General features: G+C 38.7%; 1 protein-coding gene across 1 annotated transcript in view; it reads left to right on the top strand.

Annotated features, from left to right (window-relative positions):
- The window catches only part of LGR5 (leucine rich repeat containing G protein-coupled receptor 5), a gene marked incomplete at both ends in the record, with an annotated part of 94,033 nt that overhangs the window by 31,177 nt on the left and 38,772 nt on the right, over nt 1-24,084 (top strand). The window contains one exon of the mRNA XM_082311382.1: nt 10,066-10,137. Coding sequence (XP_082167508.1) covers nt 10,066-10,137 — 72 coding nt within the window. The remainder of the gene's footprint in view (nt 1-10,065; nt 10,138-24,084) is intronic.

The following is a 24,084-nucleotide window of genomic DNA, read 5'->3' as shown; positions in this document are numbered from 1 at the left end:
TATAGAATAGAAGTAGTGAAGAAGCTAACCAGAATTTTACTGAAAACTCCTCTGAGATAAAAAGATCAGTTGGGATCAAGGAGATGGACTCTTATCTTTACGGAGTGACATTTTTTCCATTTCCTTTACTAAGCCAGAATTTCACCCGATCTAGAGCATGTGTATTTTGCAGTGAATCAGTTTGGGAATACCAAGTTTATATATACGACAGCTGCTACGTTACGTCACACAAAGTAGCATTGTGCAGAGACGCTGCATTGTGCAATTAGTACAGTCAGAGCAGCATCCTGCTGTACCTGGGATCATTACCTGTTCTGAGGGCACCTAACATGGTAATGTAACTTCCAGCTCTAGACACAGCTCACTCATCTGTACCTTGGGGACCTCGGCACTGTGCAGTGTAGGATATATATTTCCTGCCCTAAATGTAGGTGTGTTGTGCACAGATTTCCGGATACTCAAACTTACACCATCACTGTTAGAATGTGTTTGTAGCAGATGCTCTCAAAGCTGTTTGCTTTTTAATTCTTCAAATCCGTGCTGTGGAACTGAGTTCAAGCAAATTAAGACCAGCAGAATAAATAACTTACAGTGTATCCTGTTACAAATCAAATCAGGCTAATCCTGATTCCTTTCTACTCTCAGCAGCCTCACTGAAGGAGTATTGGATATATTGGTGAAGATGAGTTTTAAAATTGGTTTGTGTACCATATAATCTATGATGTGCATAACTTCCAGTTGGGTACTCAACCCAATTGGCTGTGTGGCCCATAATACTTGGTTTCGAAAAGTTGAACTTTCTGACTTTAGGTTTGTATTTTGAGTCTTTGTCTACACTCAGATATATTTTGAATTAGTTTCTGCTGTAGTCAAGGTGTAGTATGCTAATAAGCAAACTATGCTGTGCTTTTTGTAGATGCTCTCCTCTCATATAAATAACCATAATTTAGGAACAGTTTCACTGAATTCAAAGGGATGAAATTATAGACCTAGAACTAGAAGGAAATTGGACCCCCAGTTTCTAAAATTGATGAATGTGTCTGTTCATTCAGAAAAAAAAAAAGATGTTTTCCTATATTTTTGTCATTTTTGTAACAAATAGTTGTAAAAATAAGCAACTTCTAGAGTTGCAGAAAATATTCTGAAACTAAGAGAGACCAAGAGGGATTTTTTCCCAGACTTAATCACTTCTAATAAGTATCTTTTCTCAATTTAACTGTACTGTTCTTCATCAAAAATAAGATAAACAGTACCTGATAAACAAACAGGTAATGATGAAAAACAGAACAAACGTTCTAGCAGTTGTCTTCATAAATTGCAGTAAAAAATGATGTATTTTTCTGTTGTGTATTGTTCCAGTATTTGAACAAAATGAATCATGTATGTAGTACTCATATAATCTATTTGAATTAGTGCAGCAGAAACAAGTAATAACTCACAAAGTAAAATAATACTAATACTATCTTTGGGCATGGGAGGAAGAGGAATTCCATTCAGTCCCCTTTTAATTGCTTCTGCTGGCTTCTGTATTATAAAATATTCCTTTAGTTATTTAAGCTTTAAAATATGTGAGTTAAGTACAGTAAATGATTGACATGTTGGAATGTTTTTGTAACTTACTCTGGTAATTATTACTTAGCAAACTGAGTTTTCAGCGCCGAATGAACAGCCATGAATCAGCTTAGAAAGTAAATGGATAATTTCATATGGGGAGCATAGTGAATTTGATACACAAAAAGAGCAGAGAGCCAGAATCTTTGTACCTAAAATGAAATGTCAGGTACTTGTCAGATTAATTCAGCACTGTGTGTGTTTGATCTGATCTTTGATCTTTACTTTCTTTTTGACCCTAATTGTTTGCTCTGCCCTGCTCCCTCTGCTGGAGTCTTGGGTAAACTGAATGGCAAAATTGTTTCCTGAAAAGATTAATCATGCACGTACTGTTTGCTTTACAAATGTTCTGCAGTCTAGATTTAAGTAAGTCTTTGATGGCTGTTTATATGACAGAACTGCCTACTATGTTCAGGAATACTGCATGTTGTTTAAAACGACTGTGTTACAGAGCTTCTGCAGTAATAAGCCAAATTTTGCTGTCTGTGACATTAGAGGAACACACTGACAGGTGTTGGGAGTGCAGAATTTTGGCCAAAGCACTTTCTTAGTTTGTGTTGAATCCAGACATGGTCTATCAGCCTGGTTTGCCAGGATCTGATGTTTAATATTCACCCAATGGCTTATGGGTCAATACACAACAGCAGAGAAGAGGTGTAGAGACAGAGCCCTCCTGACCTTGCTGGATCACCTTTGAGGCTTCCCTAAGTTCAAGGTGCCTGATCCTTCCTGTAGATATCTATTTACAATTGCAGTGGTTATATCTTCTGTAAGCAAAATGCACTGCTGGGACAAGCACCCCTGGTGTGCCAAGGAAGGGAAGGACAGTGCAAGGGGAACAGCGAGAGTACTGTCCATTTACTGGAATAAAACTCTTTGTGAGGTGCACAGGCACACGTACTCTCACTCCAGGGTCTATTCTCATGTGACCACACAACATCATTTGCTTTTTGCGGGGTGTGTTTTAATATAAAGGTGTTGAGTCTCTGGAAACAATGAACTTTAATGTCAAGTAACAGAAATTTTCTGTAAGAAGTGAGTAACAAGTAATCCTGTTTTAGCTTTGCATCACTTCTGTGTTAATTTCTGAAAGTATAGAATGGGATCAGTTGCTGGTAATTTTCTATTACAAATAATATTACATAGAATCGTAGAGTGATTTAGGTTGGAAAAGACCTTTAAGAGTCCAACTGTTAACCTAGCACTGCCAAGTCCACCATAAACCATGTCCTCAAGCACCATGTCTACCCGTCTTTTAAATACCTCCAGGAATGGGGACTCAACCACTTCCCTGGGCAGCCTGTTCCAGTGCCTGACTACCCTTTTGGTGAAGAAATTTTTCCTAATATCCAACCTAAACCTTGCCTGGCGCAGCTTGAGGCCGTTTCCTCTCGTCCTATCGCATGTTACTAGGGAGAAGAGACCAACCCCCACCTCACTACAGCCTCCTTTCAGGTAGTTGTAGAGAGCAATAAGGTCTCCCCTCAACCTCCTCTTCTCCAAACTAAACAACCCCAGCTTCCTCAGCCGCTCCTCATAAGACTTGTGCTCTAGACCCTTCACCAACTTCGTGGCCCTTCTTTGGACATGCTCTAGTATCTCGATGTCCTTCTTGTAGTGAGGGGCCCAAAACTGAACACAGTACTCGCGGTGCGGCCTCACCAGTGCCGAGTACAGGGGCACTATCACCTCCCTGGTCCTGCTGGCCACACTATTCCTGATCCAAGCCAGGATGCCATTGGCCTTTTTGGCCACCTGAGCACAGTGCTGGCTCATGTTCAGGCAGCTGTCAGCCAACACCCCCAGGTCCTTTTCAGCCAGGCAGCTCTCCAGCCACTCCTTCCCAAGCCTGTAGCATTGCATGGGGTTGTTGTGACCCAAGTGCAGGACCCGGCACTTGGCCTTGTTGAATCTTATACAGTTGGCCCTGGCCCAACGCTCCAGACTGTCCAGGTCCCTCTGTAGGGCCTTCCTACCCTCCCAGCAGATCGACCCTTCTGCCCAACTTGGTGTCTTCTGCAAAGTTACTGAGGGTGCACTCGATCCTCTCGTCCAGATCGTCGATAAAGACATTAAACAGAACTGCCCCCAGTACTGAGCCCTGGGGAACACCACTTGTGACCGGCTGCCAACTGGATTTGAATCCATTCACCACAAGTCTTTGGGCCCGGCCATCCAGCCAGTTTTTTACCCAGAAAAGAGTATACTTATCCAAGCCATGAGCAGCCAGTTTCTCCAGGAGAATGCTGTGGGAAACTGTGTCAAAGGCCTTGCTAAAGTCTAGGTAGACAACATCCGCAGCCTTTCCCTCATCCACTAAGCAGGTCACCTTGTCATAGAAGGAGATCAGGTTGGTCAAGCAGGACCTGCCTTTCATAAACCCATGCTGACTGGGCCTGATCCCCTGGTTGTCTCGTACGTGCTGCGTGATGGCACGCAGGGTGATCTGTTCCATGACCTTCCCCGACACCGAGGTCAGACTGACAGGCCTGTAGTTCCCTGGATCCTCCTTCCAGCCCTTCTTGTACATGGGATAACGAATTTTAAAATATTTAATTTTAGCATTTGTCATTACCAATATGCAGAAGGGCAGAAATATCCATGCTATTGCCACTTGTTATTTACTGTGAATACCTTGATAGAGAGATTGCCTGCTCTGTGTAATGTCTATTATAACTCTCTCTTTACTGCTTCTTCCTGCAAATCTACCAGAAGATTTTTCCAAATACAAAGATGTACTGCTTCAAATGTGAATCATTTAGTGGAAATTCACATCTTAATCATAGTTTATTACAGAGTCCTTCAAAGAACCACGGATGAAGTTTGAAGCTAGTTGTGAGAAGAAATGCTATGATTTAATCGTCAGGAAGCGCTTACAATGCTTATTTCTGCATGCTCATACTCTGCCCTGTGCTGCTCTGCATAGGTGTATTAAACATGCAAATACATGACTACCAATTTTCATGTTGATTTTGGAAGATAATGTAATCTAGTACCATTAAAATGAAAATATGGTCATTGTTTTCTGAGGCTATTGACAGCTTATGCATCACCATTTGGAAAACCAGTGTAAATGCCATGGGGCTGGGCAGTGTGAACTAATGAAAAAGGCACTGGACAAATCATCATCAGTGTTTGGTTCCTGCATGGCGTATAACCTGCTGTTTGACTGTGAGCATGTCACTTTGCCATTAGGTGTCTTAGTTTCCCCTCTGTAAAATGATGGTAATTATTATTCTATTTATTTATTGAGACCCTTGAATGATAACATGCTATAGGAATTTATTCGTAAGAAATAGGAGCTACTACTACTATAGTGTTGGCAAATAGATTTATCTACTTTAAGTAGCTGTAGCAGATGAAGTAATTTTTAATATCCATAGTGAAGCAGTTGCATTAGTAGATGGCGTGCGCTTTATAGCTAGCATATTCTTCCATCGTACAGTGGAGCTGGTAAAGTATTATGCCAACAGTAGAAACAAGAGTGCTGTGTTAAAAAGGCACAGCAAGGGGAGAGCAGTAGTAATTCTCACCCCTTTTCATTCTTTTATATTACTACATATAAGATAGTGTCAATTTTTGCTATAAATAGATTAAGGAAATTGCCTTAGTTTAGGAGCTGTCCTCAGCTGGTAAGAACTCAGGGAGTGCATTCAGTCTATTGTCAGTATTTTTATGTGAGTGCTTTATCTTTCAAAGTCTTCCATAAAAATAATCATTAATTCGTCTTGTTGGGCTAAGGCAGGCCTCAAGGAAACATAATTAATAATCCTAATAATAAGTCTTGATCATTTTCTAAAAATCAAACAGGTTGCAACTGTTAAAAAAAAGATAGGCTACAAAATTCATTGTCTTTAATATTGGATTATTGTATTAGCCCTGCAATGGGTAGACAAGTTTGTACCATTCAGTATAATAGAAGTTTAGCTTAGTAGTAGATTAACAGGTTGGTGAAAGCCAATAGAAGCCTTGCATATATCCCAAGACAGATTTTTGTTCTCCTTTAAAAGACATAAATATAATGTGGAAAACCGATCTTCTAAGATGAGTAGTCGCTGAAACATCTCTTGTAATAACAGCTAATAACAGGTTAGTAACTTGGCCTCCAGACTCCTCTATTATATGTTAAGAACTAGTTCACTTAACTTGTTTTACTGGCTTTTGGGAATTCATTGCGAACTACTCACTTTTAAGATGGTAACTGGATATTTTTTCAGCATGTATATGCATGGACAGCAAAACTGGTGGGGGGGAAAGACCTGTTGTATTTGCCTTCTTGGACTCTGTTTTGCAAATGCTCAGAATTTGCCCATATAGTCACCAAGAAAAAACAGATAGATGCATGGTGCAGTTTGCAATATTTTCCGTTCTGTGAAGATTTCATCAGAGAGAGAATTCCTTTTGCAAGTCACCAGAGACACGGCGTGATGATTGATTGGCACAGAGTATAATTAAGATATCATTATAGTGAGCCGTGTTGCCAATGCAGTCATTGAGGCAAAACTTTTTATCTTTTGAAAAGATAAAAGTTTCGTTTGCTGGTATGTTGCTTTTATAGTCAGCGGTTGGAAACAGGCTGCAGGAATGCTGATGGGAGAACAGACAATGTTTTCATCTGACTGTTCAAAATAGCCTGTCACCTTTCCAGTACAGTATGTCAGCTCATGGTACAGGTAGTTTTCATAAAGGTAGATCTAGTAGTATTGCCATTTACATTAGGAGCATTTTAAAACTCAGAGTATACTCTTACAATGCCGCTCCTGCTGACATTGGTGGGGTTTGCATGTGCTTTGGGGGTGGGATATAGGAGTAAGTTCTGTTACGCTAACTTATTTACAGATTTTCAGTATTTTAATAATTGTAAGTTTTTCATCACTGTAGCTTGTAGCTTTGACAAGAAACGTTTGCAGTTTCAGCTGGTTTGGTTCTGAGTATACATGCACAGGCACACAAAGGAAATTGGGGAATGGATCTGATGTAAAATCAGAACCATTCCACTGAGGATAGTTAAAGATCTAGTACCTTGATTTTAATATTTTTCAGCATTACACTACAAATCCTGATGTGCAAGCCATCTTTAATCCCCTTCTCTTTTCTAGAGAGAGCAAATTGCTGATTTGGACAGGCTAGCACTGAAAGGAGAAATCAGAAACCTGTTTGATGCACTTTTTGGAAAGAAACCATTGCAGGTGGAGAACATAAGACATACCCATTACAATTGTTACTATAGTAATTTTCATAGTAATAATATGTAAGCCTACAATTTACCAACTAGCTCTTTCTGGCTGTTAGCTGCACTTGATCTAGCTAATGGCCATAAATCTCATCCTAGCTATGTCTTCTTGGCAATATGGTCAATATGGCTGGCAAGTTTGCCGAGAACCTCCTTTATTTGTCTCTGGAGCACTGAGAGGAATTTCTGCTCAGCAGCCCAAACTTTGCAGTATTGCTCACATGAGACCCAGTGACTGATTTCATTGCATTAACTCTTTTTGTTTGTCTCAGTTCTCCGAATATCCCCCTAGAAGTATCTCTGGGTCATGGGACTTCTCTCATAAGGCCCTTAGTTACTTCAGTGAACAAAAATTGAATGAAGTACATCCATGGTGATTCTGACCCAAAGGAGTATTCTGAATCTAAAAACTGTAAGCACAGATGAACTACTGCTTTGCCAGTGTAAGCAATGTGAGGTTTTTAGGGAGAAATAATGTTGCCTATTTAGCCAACTGGTGCAGTTGGAAGAAGTACAGGTTTTTGATTTTTTTGTCTGAAAGTTTCTCAGTTTTTTCAGCTGTATCAGCTAGCCTAATCAAAGATACTACCTCTCCCTACAGTAGTCTTCTTTATATTCTTAAACCCTTATAGCTACAACAATAACACATCACCAACATAGACTGGAATGGCCTGTGTATTAGTTACTAGTGTGTTAAAAACTAGTTTGGAAAGATGTGATTAAGCAAATTTGGAAATAATTTCTGTTACCTGCACCATCCCTGGAGGTATTTAAAAGATGTGTAGGCATGGCATTCAGGAACATGGTTTAGTGGTGGCTTGGTAGTGTTAGGTTAATGGTTGGACTCGATGATCTTCAGTGTCTTTTCCAACCTAAATGATTATATGATTCTACGAAATATGCGTATGTAATGTTTAGTAGTTCTGTTGCACAAAAACATCTTCGTACTTTGTGTTCCAAGAAAAGAATAATCTGGGAAAAAAGGAACCTGTCTAACAGAATGAGGTTATTTAACTGGTGGGTTTAAAAAGAGCTAGCAATTGCTGCAGTGTAGACTGGGAAAAAGAAGAGGTTCTCCTCCGTCATATGATGTGGAGCATGTACTTTACCACATGAATGGAGTCCAAAAAGGAGACTAGGACATTGGAGTTCACTGTTGGTAAATCCACCCCTGGGGTCTAAAGATGTTTTTAAGAAAAGTGCATATATTGCTGCTTTTCTCATTGTGCGTCAAAGCACGTAATGAAAGCCACATTCTCTTATTCAGGTCCTCTTAAGATATTTGGGTCTGGTCTGTAGATTGCTTGTGACTGGTGTCATCGTGGGGTCTTGTGGGTGATACAAGCAGACAAGTACTGCCTACTACTAATAGAAATTAATATGCTAGAAAAACAAGCTTCAGGTTTCCCTGGTCAGCCAGAGCACTGGTTAATGCTGGTTTTGTAGAATGCCCTAAATATGTGTCTATCTGAAGATGAATCACTCCCATCTTCCACCAAGGCTGGCTTTTTAAGTCTAAAGTGTGATTTGGTATGTTTACAAAATCCCATTAAGACATGTGTTGAAAATCTCACGATCAAAATAATATTGTTAAAATATTGGGTTTATCTTAATATTTAGTAGTATATGATTCACTACCTGGATGAGTTTTTCTTTTGCCAAATATATCCATGTTTTTGTTCCTTTGCCAGAGAAAATCCTTTAAGCCTTTATCAAAGTGAAAGGGTAATAACCTGCTAAACGATATGAAAGAATTAGGTGATAAAGTATTACAGTAAAGAATGAATTTAATAAGTATACAGTTCTCAAATTATACCTTGATTTTGAAGTGAATGCAGAGACCTTACTCAACAGTGATTGGATAATTGTTGTAAAGTATTAACACATTTCCTTTATTTCAAAATCTCTACATGAAGTATGTTTTTAAATTATACATTTTAAAATTCAGCAAAAGATCAAACGTCAAAATTAACTATGCTGACTAAAAGCATATATTCTGTAATGTGAAACAGACTGTGAGTAATAAGAACTAGATGGAATAGGAATAGGACGTCTACCCACCAAAGCACAGATAACTTATTTACCTTGTAAGCTCTCAACAGCTGGAAGAAATAAAGTTATCTAAATACTACCCAAAGTAGCTGGAAACTATAAGTGCCGCTACAAATATATATACGTTTAAATAGTGAGGAGTTTTAAATTATCATATAACATTTGCATAACGTATGCAGGTCTCTGATATTTTTATTTTAACAGTCTACAGGAATTTTGATATAGTTGTGTAAGTCGTATCTTCCACGCAGAATTTTATTATGCAGTCTGTTTACGGTTTTTATGCTTAATGCAAAGCAATTATAATGATACTGTGGGGCATAGGGAAGACAATGGAAAACAATGAAAAAGCATGTTAAGAATAAAAAGGTATTATATGAAATGTAGTCTACACCATAGCTTGAATGAGCTCTGACGGAGCTGATATGGCTGGTTGTTTCCTGTGCCAGGAACTACCGTGGAACCCCACCAGGAAGTGTGCTGCAGAGCAGGATCACATTACACCCTTGTTTCATGGTTCATTTCACTTATTTAATGCCATTTGAGAACCTGCAAAAAAAGAGCACTCTAAAAAGGGGATGTTTATTGTTTGAAAATATGTCATTTCTTTGACTCAAGTAGGTTGGGTTTTGGGGACACCTGATGTGCCTAATGTAAGGCAAGGCAAATCAGTATGACCATGCAGCAGGTTGTACAGCAGAAGCAAAATGTTTCCATATTCACGAAATGTAAAGAATGATGCAGATATTTTATATCTGTACATTTTTGCCTGTCTACTTTAGTAAACCAAGTGTGCTACAGTGCTACAACAACAACAAAAATCGTAGTAGTTTTCCTTTACTACTCCAAGTAACTTTTAATGCAGTACAGTGGTTTATTAAAATTATGTAGACTAAAAGGGTTGTTTAGTGTTCCAGCTGATTTATAGAGCATGATAAAACATTCCAAAATCTTTGGAAACAAGGAACATGCTGCAGCCCGTATTTGGTTTGACAAAGCTGTGTTCATACGAAAGAAGAATGTTTAACGTGCTAACTAGATAATGATTCATCAATTCTGGCAGAGGAACTAATTTTTGTTAATGTAGTACTTAAAAATGTGTGGAATGAACAGCTGGATACCACAGTTGTGGCATGCCATATTAAGTCTCTGTCTGTTTTCCCCTACAGTGATCTCAGTATGAACAACATTACTAAGCTGCCCTCAAACCCCGTGCACAATCTCCGCTTCCTGGAAGAGCTGTAAGTATCATTGTATCCTTGATGGGCATAGTCAGCACTAGACACATTCCTGTGTTTGTCTCTCATACTTACTGTGGGAACCAGATAAAACGGTGCAGGAAAGCTGTCAGCCTGACACTTTTGGCACATGCGGAAACACTTAGTTGAAAAAAAACCAATTGCTTGTGATTCTGGAAATGAACTTATAAAAGAGTTACCGTGAGGCTACAACTTCTCTAAGCAGAGACAGAGCCAAACAAATTAAAATTTTTAAACAAGGGCTGTTTAAAAGAGCTGGATTGCTTTTTGGAAATAGTTAAGCAGCAGGATATTAAAAGTTTGAATACTGGCTCATGTTTATTAAAATCGCAAGTAAAGCTATAATCAAAACCAAAACCTGCTGCCTCGTTCTGCCTGTGTCAAGGACAATTGAGTCCACATTTCGTAGTATCAAGGCTTCTTGTCCTAATCACTTTTAATTACTGTTTCCTTACTCATAAATTTAGCATCCCTGAAGGCTGACTAAAGTGCAGAATCCTGCAAAAAGCTTAGTTACGCTATCTAGTACGTTCACTGAGGGGAAAAAGTACACTGCGAAAACTAGCTAATCAAGCACAACATCAAAAGAGGAATGCTGGTTTGAAGTGATGGTGACTAACCAAAAGTGAAAAGTATTGTGCATTCACGGGACCTGGATTTGGCAGTGACCCTAGTTATAATGGCCCAGGCTTAAAAGAAAATTTAGGTTCCTGAGGAGTGATGGAGACTCTGTAACTGATGCACGATAGATCTTGTGGGAAAAAGCTGGCACCTGCATTTGCATGAGTACCTCTAAAAGCTGATTAAAAGAATTGTCTAGGCATCCAGCCTCTTATGAAATGTGGTTTATATGCTTTTAAAAGTGAAAGTCTCCTTTTTTTATAGCATGTTTAGCTGCTAACACACCATAAAACCCACGTAAGATATGCAAAGTCATGGTGCTGCCCTTCTTGCAAAGACATGGTCTGTTTTAAGCTATGAAATGTGTACAATCTTCTGTAATTTAGGAGGGTATTGCACTGACAACTTTTGGTGTCCTTGCTAATGCTCATTTGAATTTTACCACCTGGTCTTTCCAGCAGGCATCTATGAAAAAAAAAGAAATTACAATCATTTTGTAATGCTAACTTTGAACAATACCCTATTTGCAAGCAGATTTTCCTTTCCTGTCTTACTTTTATTACTGGCAGGATTTGTATTTAGAAAGCATTATTTCTTTTAATTCTTTCTCTTCCTTTACTTACTTCTTTTCTTTGGTTATCATTGTCTGTTTGCTGTTGGTGCAACTTTCAAATAACATACAGATATGGACGTAACAAGGACAGATGTCACACACCAAGTGTTAACAGTATGAAGTGTGTATGAAGTGAATCATGGCACAAAGACCCTGCTTGTAGATTTTTGCATCATGTTCATGTTTGCTTATCCAATCTCCTGTCAACTGTAATAACCCTACTAAAAGCTTCCAACCCAGTGATTTCTCCCCAGTCATTAAAGAAAAGAAGAAAAAGAACAGTTTGGGCTTTTCCTGGAAGGAAATTCTAACACATTAAGCCAAGTTACCTTCACTCTTTCATTTTACAGTCCAAAGTTAGATGACCCAAATAGTGAGACTTATGTCGCTGCTTGAGAAACTGATCAGCAATCTAATTCATCTTCCTGATCAAGACCTTTGAAAGTGTTCTTACCTTATTCTTGTGTTGGGCCTACTTTTTCCACTGGAAATATTAAACTGTTATCCTTATAACACTCTGTTCCAAATTAAGTAATTCCAGTCCTTCATTGCTGGTAGTACCAGAAAAATATTTATTTCTTTACTATGTTTTGTTGTACATATACACAGTCAGCTCCTCCATTTGTTTCACACAAGCCAGTCATTTCCATTTCTAATTAATTGTGGTGCTGTTTTGTGAAACCCTTCCAGTTTGTATGAACTTTTCAAATAAGCATAGAAAACTGAAGCTTTTGAAGAGGTGAGGCAACTGATTACCTCTTCTTAATGCAGATTCAAACCCGTCGTGCTGAGAGATTCTTCAGTGTTCAGAGGCATGTAATACAATTCAGTCTAGTAATACCTAGAAAAAGGTACAGACAGTCGAAAGGGAACTGGGTATTCAATTTTGAAGCAGGGGGTAACAGCCATTGTAGTTCCCATGTTCCCCTATGTTCATTTCTGAGCAATGATTGTACATACGAAAATTATTTTGCCTATCCAGGCATTGCCACATGATTTTTATTCCCAGCTTACCTGGGAATTCTGTGGTTTGTTTATGTGACTCAGATAAAGGGGACTATTGCAGAATAAACTTGGCCCATAATGTAGACATTGTAAAAATAAGATTTTACGAGATCTTTATACCAAAGCAAGGTTTCCATGAAATTAAAATTCATCTTAGAAATGTCTGTCTGCTCTTTGAAATGCAACAACAGGAGCTTAAAATGCATTTTTTTAGGGTTTTTTAGTGTTGAAAAAAGTGTATTAGAGGTCTAGTTCAAAAATCTGATAAAAGCTAACAATTGATCCACTGAGTTTTAGCTTAGATGTTATGTCCTAGATGTGTGGTTTGGCAATACTGATAAGTCATTACCTCAAAAGAACTGAGATTTTATTAAGACAGTTAAACCAATTGTTTTGACTCCAAAGCAAGGATGTATAAGCCAGGTCAGTTCAGCCAGTTCTGACCTTCTAGGCTGAATCTGATCCACTCTTCCAGCCAAGGTTAGACACCTCTGCAAGCAGCATTCTTGCAGTCCTGATGATCATGCCTGGTATTTATCCTTAACCAAAGACTTTGATCACTGAAGTACAATATATTGAAACTATGCTGTATTTTTGAGGTGCATGTTCCTCTAAAAATTTTGGAAAACTTTGTGCTACTTTGAAAACTGAACTGTTCTAGCTCCTAAAAAGTTTAATTTTGAGCAAGATCTTTTATTTGTGAAAATGATGTGCCTTTCAGGCCTTATTTTCTTTTAAAGCGTGTATGATGGAACTCCCACCAAGAAAGAAATATGCTTCAGCTGCTTGATTATCAGCAAGTTGCTCTGCATGAACTTGTACAACACCATTAAGTCAAATTCGTCATTATAAATTCAAAATAACTGCAGATATTTATCAGTATGACTGAGTCCAAGACTCCATCTCATGTGGAGTATTTCTAGACGCATGTCATTCTACAATATGTGTAGAATGCCCATGTTAACAGAGCAGTAAGTTAGAGTAATGCATGAAAAAAAGTTTTTTTAAAAAGTGTAAAGAATTACCTAGGGTGGGACACTTAAGAGTTTAAGAGGCAACTACATCTGAGTGTAGACATACCATTTTGTGATTAGTAACACTTCAAAGCAGTGCCTGAAACTGTTTTATTTTATAAATTAATGCCTCCATGAAGAGTGAGGAAGAAAGCCAATAATAATTTAAAAATATTTGAATCAGACCTAACTACAAGTATCTCCAACTAGATATATCTCCGCACATACATACATATGCATATGCATAAATATATGCACACACACCCACGCATGCACATATATAAAGCTTTCATTTTAATTTTAAACATGGGAACATTCCACAGATAAGCAGAACTCCAAGTGATTTTTAGTACATTGCTATTTTTCAGCAACTTAAAATAGGTATTGTAGTAAAACAGCAACGAAGCACTGTTTTATTACAATTATTTTACCTACAGAGTAAGACAGTTCCAAATAACTTCCATTTCACAAAATCAAGCAACGAAGCCACCTTAAATTAATTGCAACCTACGTACAGGTGCAAGAAAGTTTAGTGACACCCGTGTTATTTCTTAAAATAACCTTGAAGGGAATCAAATATATGTACAAAGTTTTTCAGATTGATCACGGTATTATTACAGTGGTTACTCAGGCAGAAGTGCCTTTAAAAGTGCATTTTACTACAATACTGAAGTGCAGAATTACAGATACAGTACAAAACAGACGTATTATGTGAATCTCACCATGATTTGTGTGGAAATCCCTTTACACTGCAGAAGTGGTCACGAGGCCACTGTATACGTGAAAATGAAGTCCTAAATTACCAGGCACAATCCATTACCATCTGTTCTTATTTATTGTTTTCCCTTTACTTTTCTCTCTGTTTGCTCTTTCTTCCTACAAAGAGGTTTTCAAAGCTGTTAATGGGAATTAGGTGTTCTTTTCCCCACTGACTTTGACCGGTGGGACTGAGCTCTCTGGTCATTTACGTCTTTGAAAACTGAGAGCATTAGCTCCTGGGGTCTTGTACAGTCTTTATTTTTGTGCTGGTGCAGGCACATTGTGGCTAGCACTGAAAACTGATTCTGTACTTTTTGCTATTATGTAAGCTAGTAGAAAACATGAAAGTGCTGCAGCCATAATCCAAAACTTTTTGGAGAAAGTGAGGGAATCTTGTAATTTACTTCAACAATCTTTGGGCAGGATGCTTAAATACTAAACTCTTTCCCAAAGATTAATCTGCATAGATTTAAAAACCTCAAAGGCAAAACAGTAAAAATACCTGCAACTGACATGCACAACAAAAGTAAAAATAGAGTATCATCTGGTGGTCTCAAACTCTCCACACATGCTTCCTTCTGATGTCACTTAAATACCACTTTTACAGTTCTTGCACAGCAGGTTTTAGCGGAGCTCTTCCTGCTGGAAATTGGCTTGTGCCACCTCTGTCAGCTAAAGTTTGAAGAACTTTCACTGCTAAATGACTTACAGGTAATTTCAGAGCTGCACACAATCTAACACATAAGTTGTGAATTCGATTTCTTCATATAAATTGTGAATTTGGTGTCTTCACTTCATACATGCATACATGTAGAGGCAATCTGTTCAGACTATGCCACTGTGTTCAATACGTGGCATTTGTCAGTGAGAGGTACCTGTCACCAGCCAGGCAAGTGGTCCACGGTGCATTGCAAATTCTGTTGCCATAAGACAGACTGTTGATAACTCAGGGCTGCGGCTCCCCAACTTTGCTTTAATACAGCCAGGGAGGCACTCAAAGTCCTGACAGAGGGAAGTGCACCGGTCATTTTGAAATTAACCATATATCAGTAAAAACAGTGAGAAGATGTTTATCTAGTGAATCATTTGGAAGCGATTACGGTAGTTTTCTCCCCTAGTTTTTGCATACATGTTTAGTTTGATTTACTAGAGAAGAACAAACCCAAACGCAGAAGATTCCTACTGTACGAGATAACAACTTGTAACCTTTACATTCACAAAACAAGGGCTCTGATGTTCTGGAGCTGTCACTGCCTTTGTTGCTGTCCCTTTGATGCCACCAAAGCAAGTAAAAACAAAAACTCTCCCATGTGGATGTGTCAGCCTGGCACCCTCCAAACTGCCCTTTTTGCTCTCTTATGAAGAATGACAAGATGAGGAACAAAAAAAGAGAAACAACAGAGCAAATGTCTTACTAAATTAGAGCTGCTTGCATTGCTTGTTGAATAGCTTGTGCTGACAGACAATTATTCTGGAAATGTTAATGCAGATTACACGGGGCAACCTTGACACTGGAACTGCTGTGCATCTGTGGTGTAAAGGGGCAGAAGGGGGGAAGATGAGGGAAAGAAGAAGGAGATAAAAGAGAAATGAAAATAGTAAAATATGCATGCAAGCGGAAACAATAAATGTTCTAGATTGATATCCAAGAAACCTTGTCAGTGCTGCTGCGTTGATTTTACTGAGCGTGTGTTGAAGTTTATTTTTGGCTTGTAGTTTGTAAATGCTTTCTGGAACTTGTAATTTATTATCCAGCAATATTCGTTAGGAACTAGTTTAGAATATCAAAAAAAGTCACAGGATGAGCTTTTTATGTTATGTGATCAATACAGATAGTGAAATTATACTTAATTAAACTGGGGTGAAATGATGTTTTATTAAATGTGCTGTATATCTGTAGATCCTGAGGCAGGATTTTAATTTAAGTCTTAACATATTCTGTGTATACTGCAGTAGCAAGTAGGCAGAAGTAATTTCCTTTTTTGTTAGTGGAAGCAGCCTGTTTGTAGACTGCTTGATTTCAGTGCCATGAACACTTCTGATACCTACATGGTTCAATTTTCCACTTGCTTAGGATTATGGGTAATGAATTCAGCCAATATCACATTTATATCTAATAGGTTCACAAGCATGGTAAAACCAGCTTCTTCTCTCTAAGTTTTTTTTTTGAATTTCCAAACAGGAGTACCAGTAATTTTTCTAGTAATTCTTTGGTGTTGCTTCATTGTACCACTCAGAGAATGGTAGTAACCTCGAAACTTGCATCTACACAATTTCTGTCCTTTGCCTATCACACAGGAATGCCAAAACAGCTAACACATTTTTCATTATTGACAGTTTGATCATGGTGTGTTGTACTGCAGTACACTTCCGCCAATTCCTGTTATTAATGATTATTATTATTAGTTCTTACCCTTTCTGGTGATACTGGCACTACTGGGATAAAACGTAAACCAGCATCAGACACTTGTGTAAATGACACTTGGAAGACCCAGCCTAGGAAGTGTAATGTATATGATCCACCATTTGTTGCTCCATCTTGCTCTAACATTTAAACACTGAGAAAGGAATTTTAACAAATTTAAGATTGTTCTGGGAGTAGTGATCTGGTGACCGCATTCTTCAAACCCAGAAGTGAAGTTATGTCTCTTATTGGTTGTATCCTTGGGATCCGCTGGGATTTTCTGGCTGTTGTTGGAGTACCTCCCAACAGCTGGCCTTGCTGCAATCAGAAGGCAGGTACCTGGCTGCCTGTTTAGTAGAAGGGCGCCGTTGGAGCCCTCTAGAATGGTGCTGCCTTCTGCAGCACTGAGAACAAAACAGCTTGTTCTCAGCGCTGGCTGTGGACAGTTTCACAAAAGGAAAGATCAGTTGTCTTTATCAGTTATTGGATCACATTCATGCCAGGTGCAGAAAGAGTCTCTGCTTTTTATAAGTGTAGAAAGAAATACATTTTAGACCATATCCTTAACTGACAAAAATCTATGATCTGTTTTATCAAAGCCAGCTCAAGATCAAATACACATTGATTTCATTCCAACTGCTTGAGGTCAGTTGGAGTTATTCCAGTTTACACCCTATGAGAATTTGGCACATGCATTTTAAAAGGCAATTAGGCCCTAAAGCAAGAGCAGACTGTTATATTTGAATTTCCAACTAAACTGTAAGTAGCAATAAATATAATATACAGCACAATTACAACTTGCACACTCCCCTCCCCTTTTTTAAAGAAAGGAGAATATCTTTACATTTTCTACTTTGATCTCTCTGAGCATCAGATTTTTTAATATATCATTTGACCCACATTTCTTTTTATATTACTATAATGACTACAGTTTTAATTAACATGACAGATTGAAATATAAAAAGATAATTAAAGTACAGAGTAACATTTAAATTCCTAGTCTAGCAAAGTAATTCCTAAAAACATTTTGAAATATGTATGTTGATAGCATCCATTAATTAACTGATAATTAACACAGTAATTAATCACCCATTAATTCATACATTTCTATTGCATTGGCCCAAGAATAATCACTAATAAATATCAAATTAAACTCTTAGCTCAAAATTTTAGTTGACTTTGGGTAAGTGCTTGATGAGCATCCAGATTATCAAAGCTTTTTTGATGTAAGAAGCAAGAACATTTCATGTTACCTATTTATAGCTGTATATGTAAGCTGAAGAAAATTGTGGTCATAGAAATATATAAATTCTGTATTGGCTATATATTTATACAGTTGGATTAAATATATGTGTAGTTGTGTGCTTGTGTATCTTTGATTAAGTTTGACAGGAAACGAAGTTGAAGCAAAAGATTCAAGATCAGTAATTCTTCCTTGAACAGAGGCAATCTTCTGTATACAGAACAAGCTGGTTTAGAAAAAGATTTGGAAATTTATATTTTCCTGTTCTACTTCCACATTGTTGCTCCACAAACAACCATTTCCTTTATTAGAAGCTGAGATAATAGTTTTAGGATTGGTACTAGTGTTATTGGTAGAACCTCTCAGGGAAGAGGTAAATTACTGGCAAATACAATACTGAGGTAGGATGCAAATGAGAGTCCCATTTCTACTTGTGTCAGCACAATTTTTTCCACAGACATCAGTGAGACTAAGATTTCACCATGAATCTTTATCAGTTATTCAGAACAATTATGGCAGTTGGAGAGGTGGATCAAGCTTTTAAGAAAGAAGTTTCAAATTACAGAAGAGAATTTCTTATCTGTACCCAAGGTATAAAAGACACAATCCATGATTACATGAATTTTGATGGAATTTTCTACATGCCATACTAGTGTTTTAGCACCAAATTCAGGAAGGTTAGTACCACATAGCGGCAGAACTGTCCCAACTGCTGGGGCTTTTCACTGTCTCAGGCCTTCTGTACTTTCAGTTTATATTTACAAAAGCAAAGATTTTTTTCACCAGTCTCTAGGTTCTTCTATATAATTCCTTTTCAGTTTTCGGTCTGGAGAGTTTGTTGGTTTTGGTATATAATATAGCAAATGAGGAATGAAACATCTGCTTTCAAAGAAAACAGGCAAATGAAAAATTGAATTGTGACATTATTGATGTTAACCTACTCATCTTTAAACATACATATATATGTATATAACCAAATTCATGATGGCATTCTCTTAGCATGTGCAGTCTTTGCTCTCATTCCTTAAATAAAATCAGCAAACTGGTTAGTGAACAGAAGTAAAATGCAGAGTCAAAGGGACATCAAGGCAAGACAGCAGTTCACAGAATTGTTTTCGTAGAAATGCCTCAGTATCTTTGCACAGTTGAAGGATGATTTCAGATTGCAGTCACAATTGCATTCTGCATAGGATCTTGCAGTACATGTGGACTGATTAAATATAATGCAACACAAGTGATGCAATGATATATATCCTAATCTGTATTAAAGGGCATGCACTGGCACTAGTCTAGAAACATTGAGCCAGTCTGGTATTGCTATTATAGTTTACTGGCATAATAATGAGTCCAATATGTTTATCATAAATTTGAGTGTAATGAAGTTCTACTTAACTGTATCTGTTCTGAAACAGAATTACAACAGATTTCACTGGATTTTCAGTTCTTAATAGCGGAGCTTGACTCCTTCCCGTCATATGTTGAGCCATACCAAGATCCAGAGTGTCGTCTATTCTACATTTCAGCACCTTGCAAGATTTGATCAGTAACTTGTTCTAGAAAATTCCATTGTGCTAATCCTGTTAGAACACAGCATTAATATTAATTAATGTAAACATATGCTTTTTCCCAAGGAGACTATTATCTTCCTTTCATGTCTTTCCTATAGGTTTGATGCTACTAGATTTTGAAATACGCTTTACAGGTGCTTGTTCAGCATTTGCTGGAGTAGGTCTTACTCAAGCAGAGAAGAAGAGCAGCCACTACCCATATCATACTGCCACTGTCTGCTGCAGACAATGAGGAGTAGCTGGGTTAGATTTGCCACAGCTTCTTTCCACAGTTAGTGGAGAGGTGCTTTCTTTATTAAATGCCACAGTTTGTTAGCTGTAGAGAGAAAACTTTTTAGTGTTTCACATTCACTTTCCATCCCAGCAGGTAATGAGGAGATGCTTGGTACCAGGCAAGGCTTGTCCTGATGCAGAAAACATTCACACACAAAGCAGTTTTGAGTTGGCAAAGAAAAATTACTGTACTAGAAATGTAAAGGAAATAGTTGACTGTGCTCAGTCACAACTTCATGTTTATTTGCTTGTTTCTGAGGAATGAAGTTTTTCTTTTCAGACACAAGCAACAATCAAAGGAAAAAAAAAGTTTCTGATGATTTCTGAGCTTTCTGTGGGTGTCTCATTACTTGTGTTGTCTTTGGCAATGTTCTCCTGACTTAGTGACCACCATTTCTCAGAACTATGACACTGCAGGAGAGGTCAGAATACACTGAAGGGGTAAACAGATGGGGAACACTCAAAGGAGAGCCCAGACACACCTTTTCTTAGATCTGACCATAGGCCATGAACCTGACCTGCAGCACTGTAGCTGTTCCAACAGTGAGCAGAGATTGCCAGCTAGGCTGAACTGCATTGAAAGATATTTTATAAATTGCTGCCATTTAAAAAGAATGGAGGCAACATGATTTTCTCCCAGCTCATTTATTTTACATTTTTTAGAACGAAACATGCAGTAGTATAAAAACTTAGACTATGCTTAAGCCAAAAGTATCCTGGTATCTTGACTCCAACAGTGGCAAGTAGCAGGTACTGAGGGAAGCATGTGGCAACACTTCCCCATAAACTTTTCCAGCCTCCATTAATTTGCAAGATTATATGAAGCAGCATAAGTAAAACCTAGTTCTAAAATAATATAGCTCAAAGTAGGATCCAAAATCAGTAATGTTGTATACTTTTGATCACTTTTTCATTAAAGAGATGTGATACCTTTGAGCCTGAATGTACTTAATGAGATATTTCTAAAATAATGTCAGAAATGCTGGAAATAAAAGAAATAACTTTTAAAAATTGAAATTCGAAGTTGTTCAAATGATAGAAGCCAGCCATTTGGTTATGTAAGCGCTATAAACAAGCTAGTTCTTTCCTGCTCTCAGAAATCATTAACTAAATGCTGAACTATAGAGGCAGATAGTACGTCCATCCTCATCTGTTCAGGGAAAGCAATATTTACCCATCCAGACTAAAATCACTACCCAAAGTCCATCCAAAGTTCAGTAAAATGCTGGGCAGCTTCCCTCAAATAATTTAGGGTAACGGAAAACAAAATCTCTGAAGTGGAGAAGAGTAAACCCCGATAGATATTTGATAGGGACTGTAGTGTCAACAAGGGGATTCATTTTCCCCTATGCCAAGACTGAGAATACACAGTATATCAGGAAAAACCCGCAAGGAAAGCATTAAAACTGGTCAGGAACAAATAAGCCAAACTTAATGAGCTTTGCAGCATGTCTTAAAGAACTGATGTGCTAACTTTCACCCAAGAGTATTGAAAGAATTAGACAATGATCCCAATGAATCATTTTTGCTGATTTCTACCAAATACCATAATACTGAGGAATTCCAAAGGGCTGGGAAGATGCTACTGTTGTGCCAGTGTTCAGAAGTGGTCTCATGGAGCATGTTGGGAATAGATGGTTTTCCTGAAGCAGGTTCCACAGAAAATCATGAAAAGGGCGTCATGAGAAATAATTTAATATGGTGACTGAAGGTCAGGCAACATCATTACATAGAAAATAATTGTGGCCAGATGTCTACCTTTTCTGACATTGTCAGTTTGCTTGGTGAGAGAACTACATGGACATACATGTATTTTGGCATTTGTGATACATTTGATGTAGCCGTCTACTGAAATATGTAGGGCTATACATGATGATCGTGATCTTCTGCTGCATAAGCAGAGCAGTATCATATAAGATAGTATCAATCACTGTCTGCAAAATTAGTGAGAGCTCTTTCCAAACTGAAAAATATTCAAAGCAGAACTTCAAGAATGGCCTGAGGTTTGAAAAACTCATAAGGAGTAAATGCAGAAGCTGTGCCTACCAAAAAGAAGATTAACATGTGGTTTCATCTGTCTGAAGTGTTTGTACAAGACATATTTAATAATTGAGAAGTTGTGATCTAAAAGGAAAAGCAGCAGAATATAAAACAAGGGTTGGAATCTGAAACAAAAAAAGAAAAAGAAAAGAGGAAAAAATTACATCTCAGTTTAACAGTGCAGGTAACTGTCACTCAGAACAGCTCAGGAACATGGCTCAGCATCCCTCACTTACAACTGTCTGTTGGCTTCAGATATTCATAGAATCATAGAATCGTTAAGGTTGGAAAAGACCCTTAAGATCTTCGACTCCAACCGTTAACCTAGCACTGCCAAGTCCACCACTAAACCATGTCCTCAAGCACCACATCTACCCATCTTTTAAATACCTCCAGGAATGGGGACTCAACCACTTCCCTGGGCAGCCTGTTCCAGTGCCTGACTACCCTTTTGGTGAAGAAATTTTTCCTAATATCCAACCTAAACCTTGCCTGGCGCAGCTTGAGGCCGTTTCCTCTCGTCCTATCGCTTGTTACTAGGGAGAGGAGACCAACCCCCACCTCACTACAACCTCCTTTCGGGTAGTTGTAGAGAGCAATAAGGTCTCCCCTCAACCTCCTCTTCTCCAAACTAAACAACCCCAGTTCCTTCAGCCGCTCCTCATAAGACTTGTGCTCTAGACCCTTCACCAACTTCATTGCCCTTCTTTGGACACGCTCCAGCCCCTCGATGTCCTTCTTGTAGTGAGGGGCCCAAAACTGAACACAGTACTCGAGGTGCGGCCTCACCAGTGCCGAGTACAGGGGCACCATCACCTCCCTGGTCCTGCTGGCCACACTATTCCTGATACAAGCCAGGATGCCATTGGCCTTTTTGGCCACCTGAGCACACTGCTGGCTCATGTTCAGGCAGCTGTCGACCAACACCCCCAGGTCCTTTTCAGCCAGACAGCTCTCCAGCCACTCCTTCCCGAGCCTGTAGCATTGCATGGGGTTGTTGTGACCCAAGTGCAGGACCCGGCACTTAGCCTTGTTGAATCTCATACAGTTGGCCTCAGCCCATTGATCCAGACTGTCCAGGTCCCTCTGTAGGGCCTTCCTACCCTCCAGCAGATCGACCCTTCTGCCCAACTTGGTGTCTTCTGCAAACTTACTGAGGGTGCACTCGATCCCCTCATCCAGATCATCAATGAAGATATTGAACAGGACCAGCCCCAATACTGAGCCCTGGGGAACACCACTCGTGACTGGCTGCCAACTGGATTTGACTCCATTCACCACCATATTCCTCTAAAAGGTGTTGGAGCTGGGGCCATGTGGAGGGATCAGGCTCCTAGGGTGGTATATTGTGGGTGGTCAGTTGAAAAAAGTTACATGGAAAAGTTTTAGCCATCAGAGACTAGCTCAAATACAGCCCAATGCAGTACGGTCTCACTAAAACCGTCCTGAATGTCAGTGAGACATGTAACATGTACGTGTATAGGTGTGTCTCTGTGCTTAGGTATTTCTTTCTAAATATATTAGATATACATTACAGATACCATAAAAATGTCTTTAAAATTATGACAGCCCATTTTCAAAAAATGTCAAACATTAAGGTTACCACAGAAAGCCATGATGATGCTCTGAAGCTGGGAATAGTGAGTATTACACATTGAAACGAAACTTTAAAGCTGCATAGTGTCCCAATTAAATTGCTGTAGTCCTGCATTTGGAAGAGGGAGGAGCATGCTTGGTAATTGCCAGAGTCCTTCTCCAGGAGCTCTTAAACAGGTCTGATTTTCTCTGCTAGCCCATTTTATGAAGAGTATTGCAGTTCAGACAGGCGGTATAAACATGTAGTGCATTTGGCAGTTTGCACTGCAACAATTATGAAAATTGCTGCAACACAGCCACTCTTAAGAAGGGATGGTGGCCTGACAGAGCACCAGCTTGAGTCTTTAGACATGTGGGTTTAGTCCTCTGCTCTTTATCAAGCTTTCCATATCACACTCAAAGCAGCAACTTATAGCTGTAAGTGAAAACCTCAATACCTGTACCTACTGTTTTTCCAGTAAAGCTTTGCAGACTCCTCACTTTCTGGTTCATGCCAGGTTCATTGTCCAGACTCATGTCCAGTCATGTCATTAAAATAACAGAGCAAAAGGGTGCTGCTGGGGTGAAGCAGTCTTCAGTCTTTCCAAAAAATCATGTCATAAACAGGTCAGCATTAGATAGGTCTTGAGCCTCTACTAGTCAGTGATCCACAAATGGCATTTACTTTCAGGCACGCAGTCTGGTGTGCCTAACCTAGCACACACCTGCTTGATCCAGCAACAACCCAAAAGTCATTGCCATTTTTGTTCAGAATGAAAGCTGAAGCTGGAGAAGCCCCTCACACATCTGAAGAA

Source organism: Platalea leucorodia (genome assembly GCF_965183815.1).
Source record: "Platalea leucorodia genome assembly, chromosome: 4".
Classification (NCBI taxonomy): domain Eukaryota; kingdom Metazoa; phylum Chordata; class Aves; order Pelecaniformes; family Threskiornithidae; genus Platalea; species Platalea leucorodia.
Note: the sequence above shows the minus strand (reverse complement) of the source record. Positions and strands in the feature narration are given on the sequence as shown.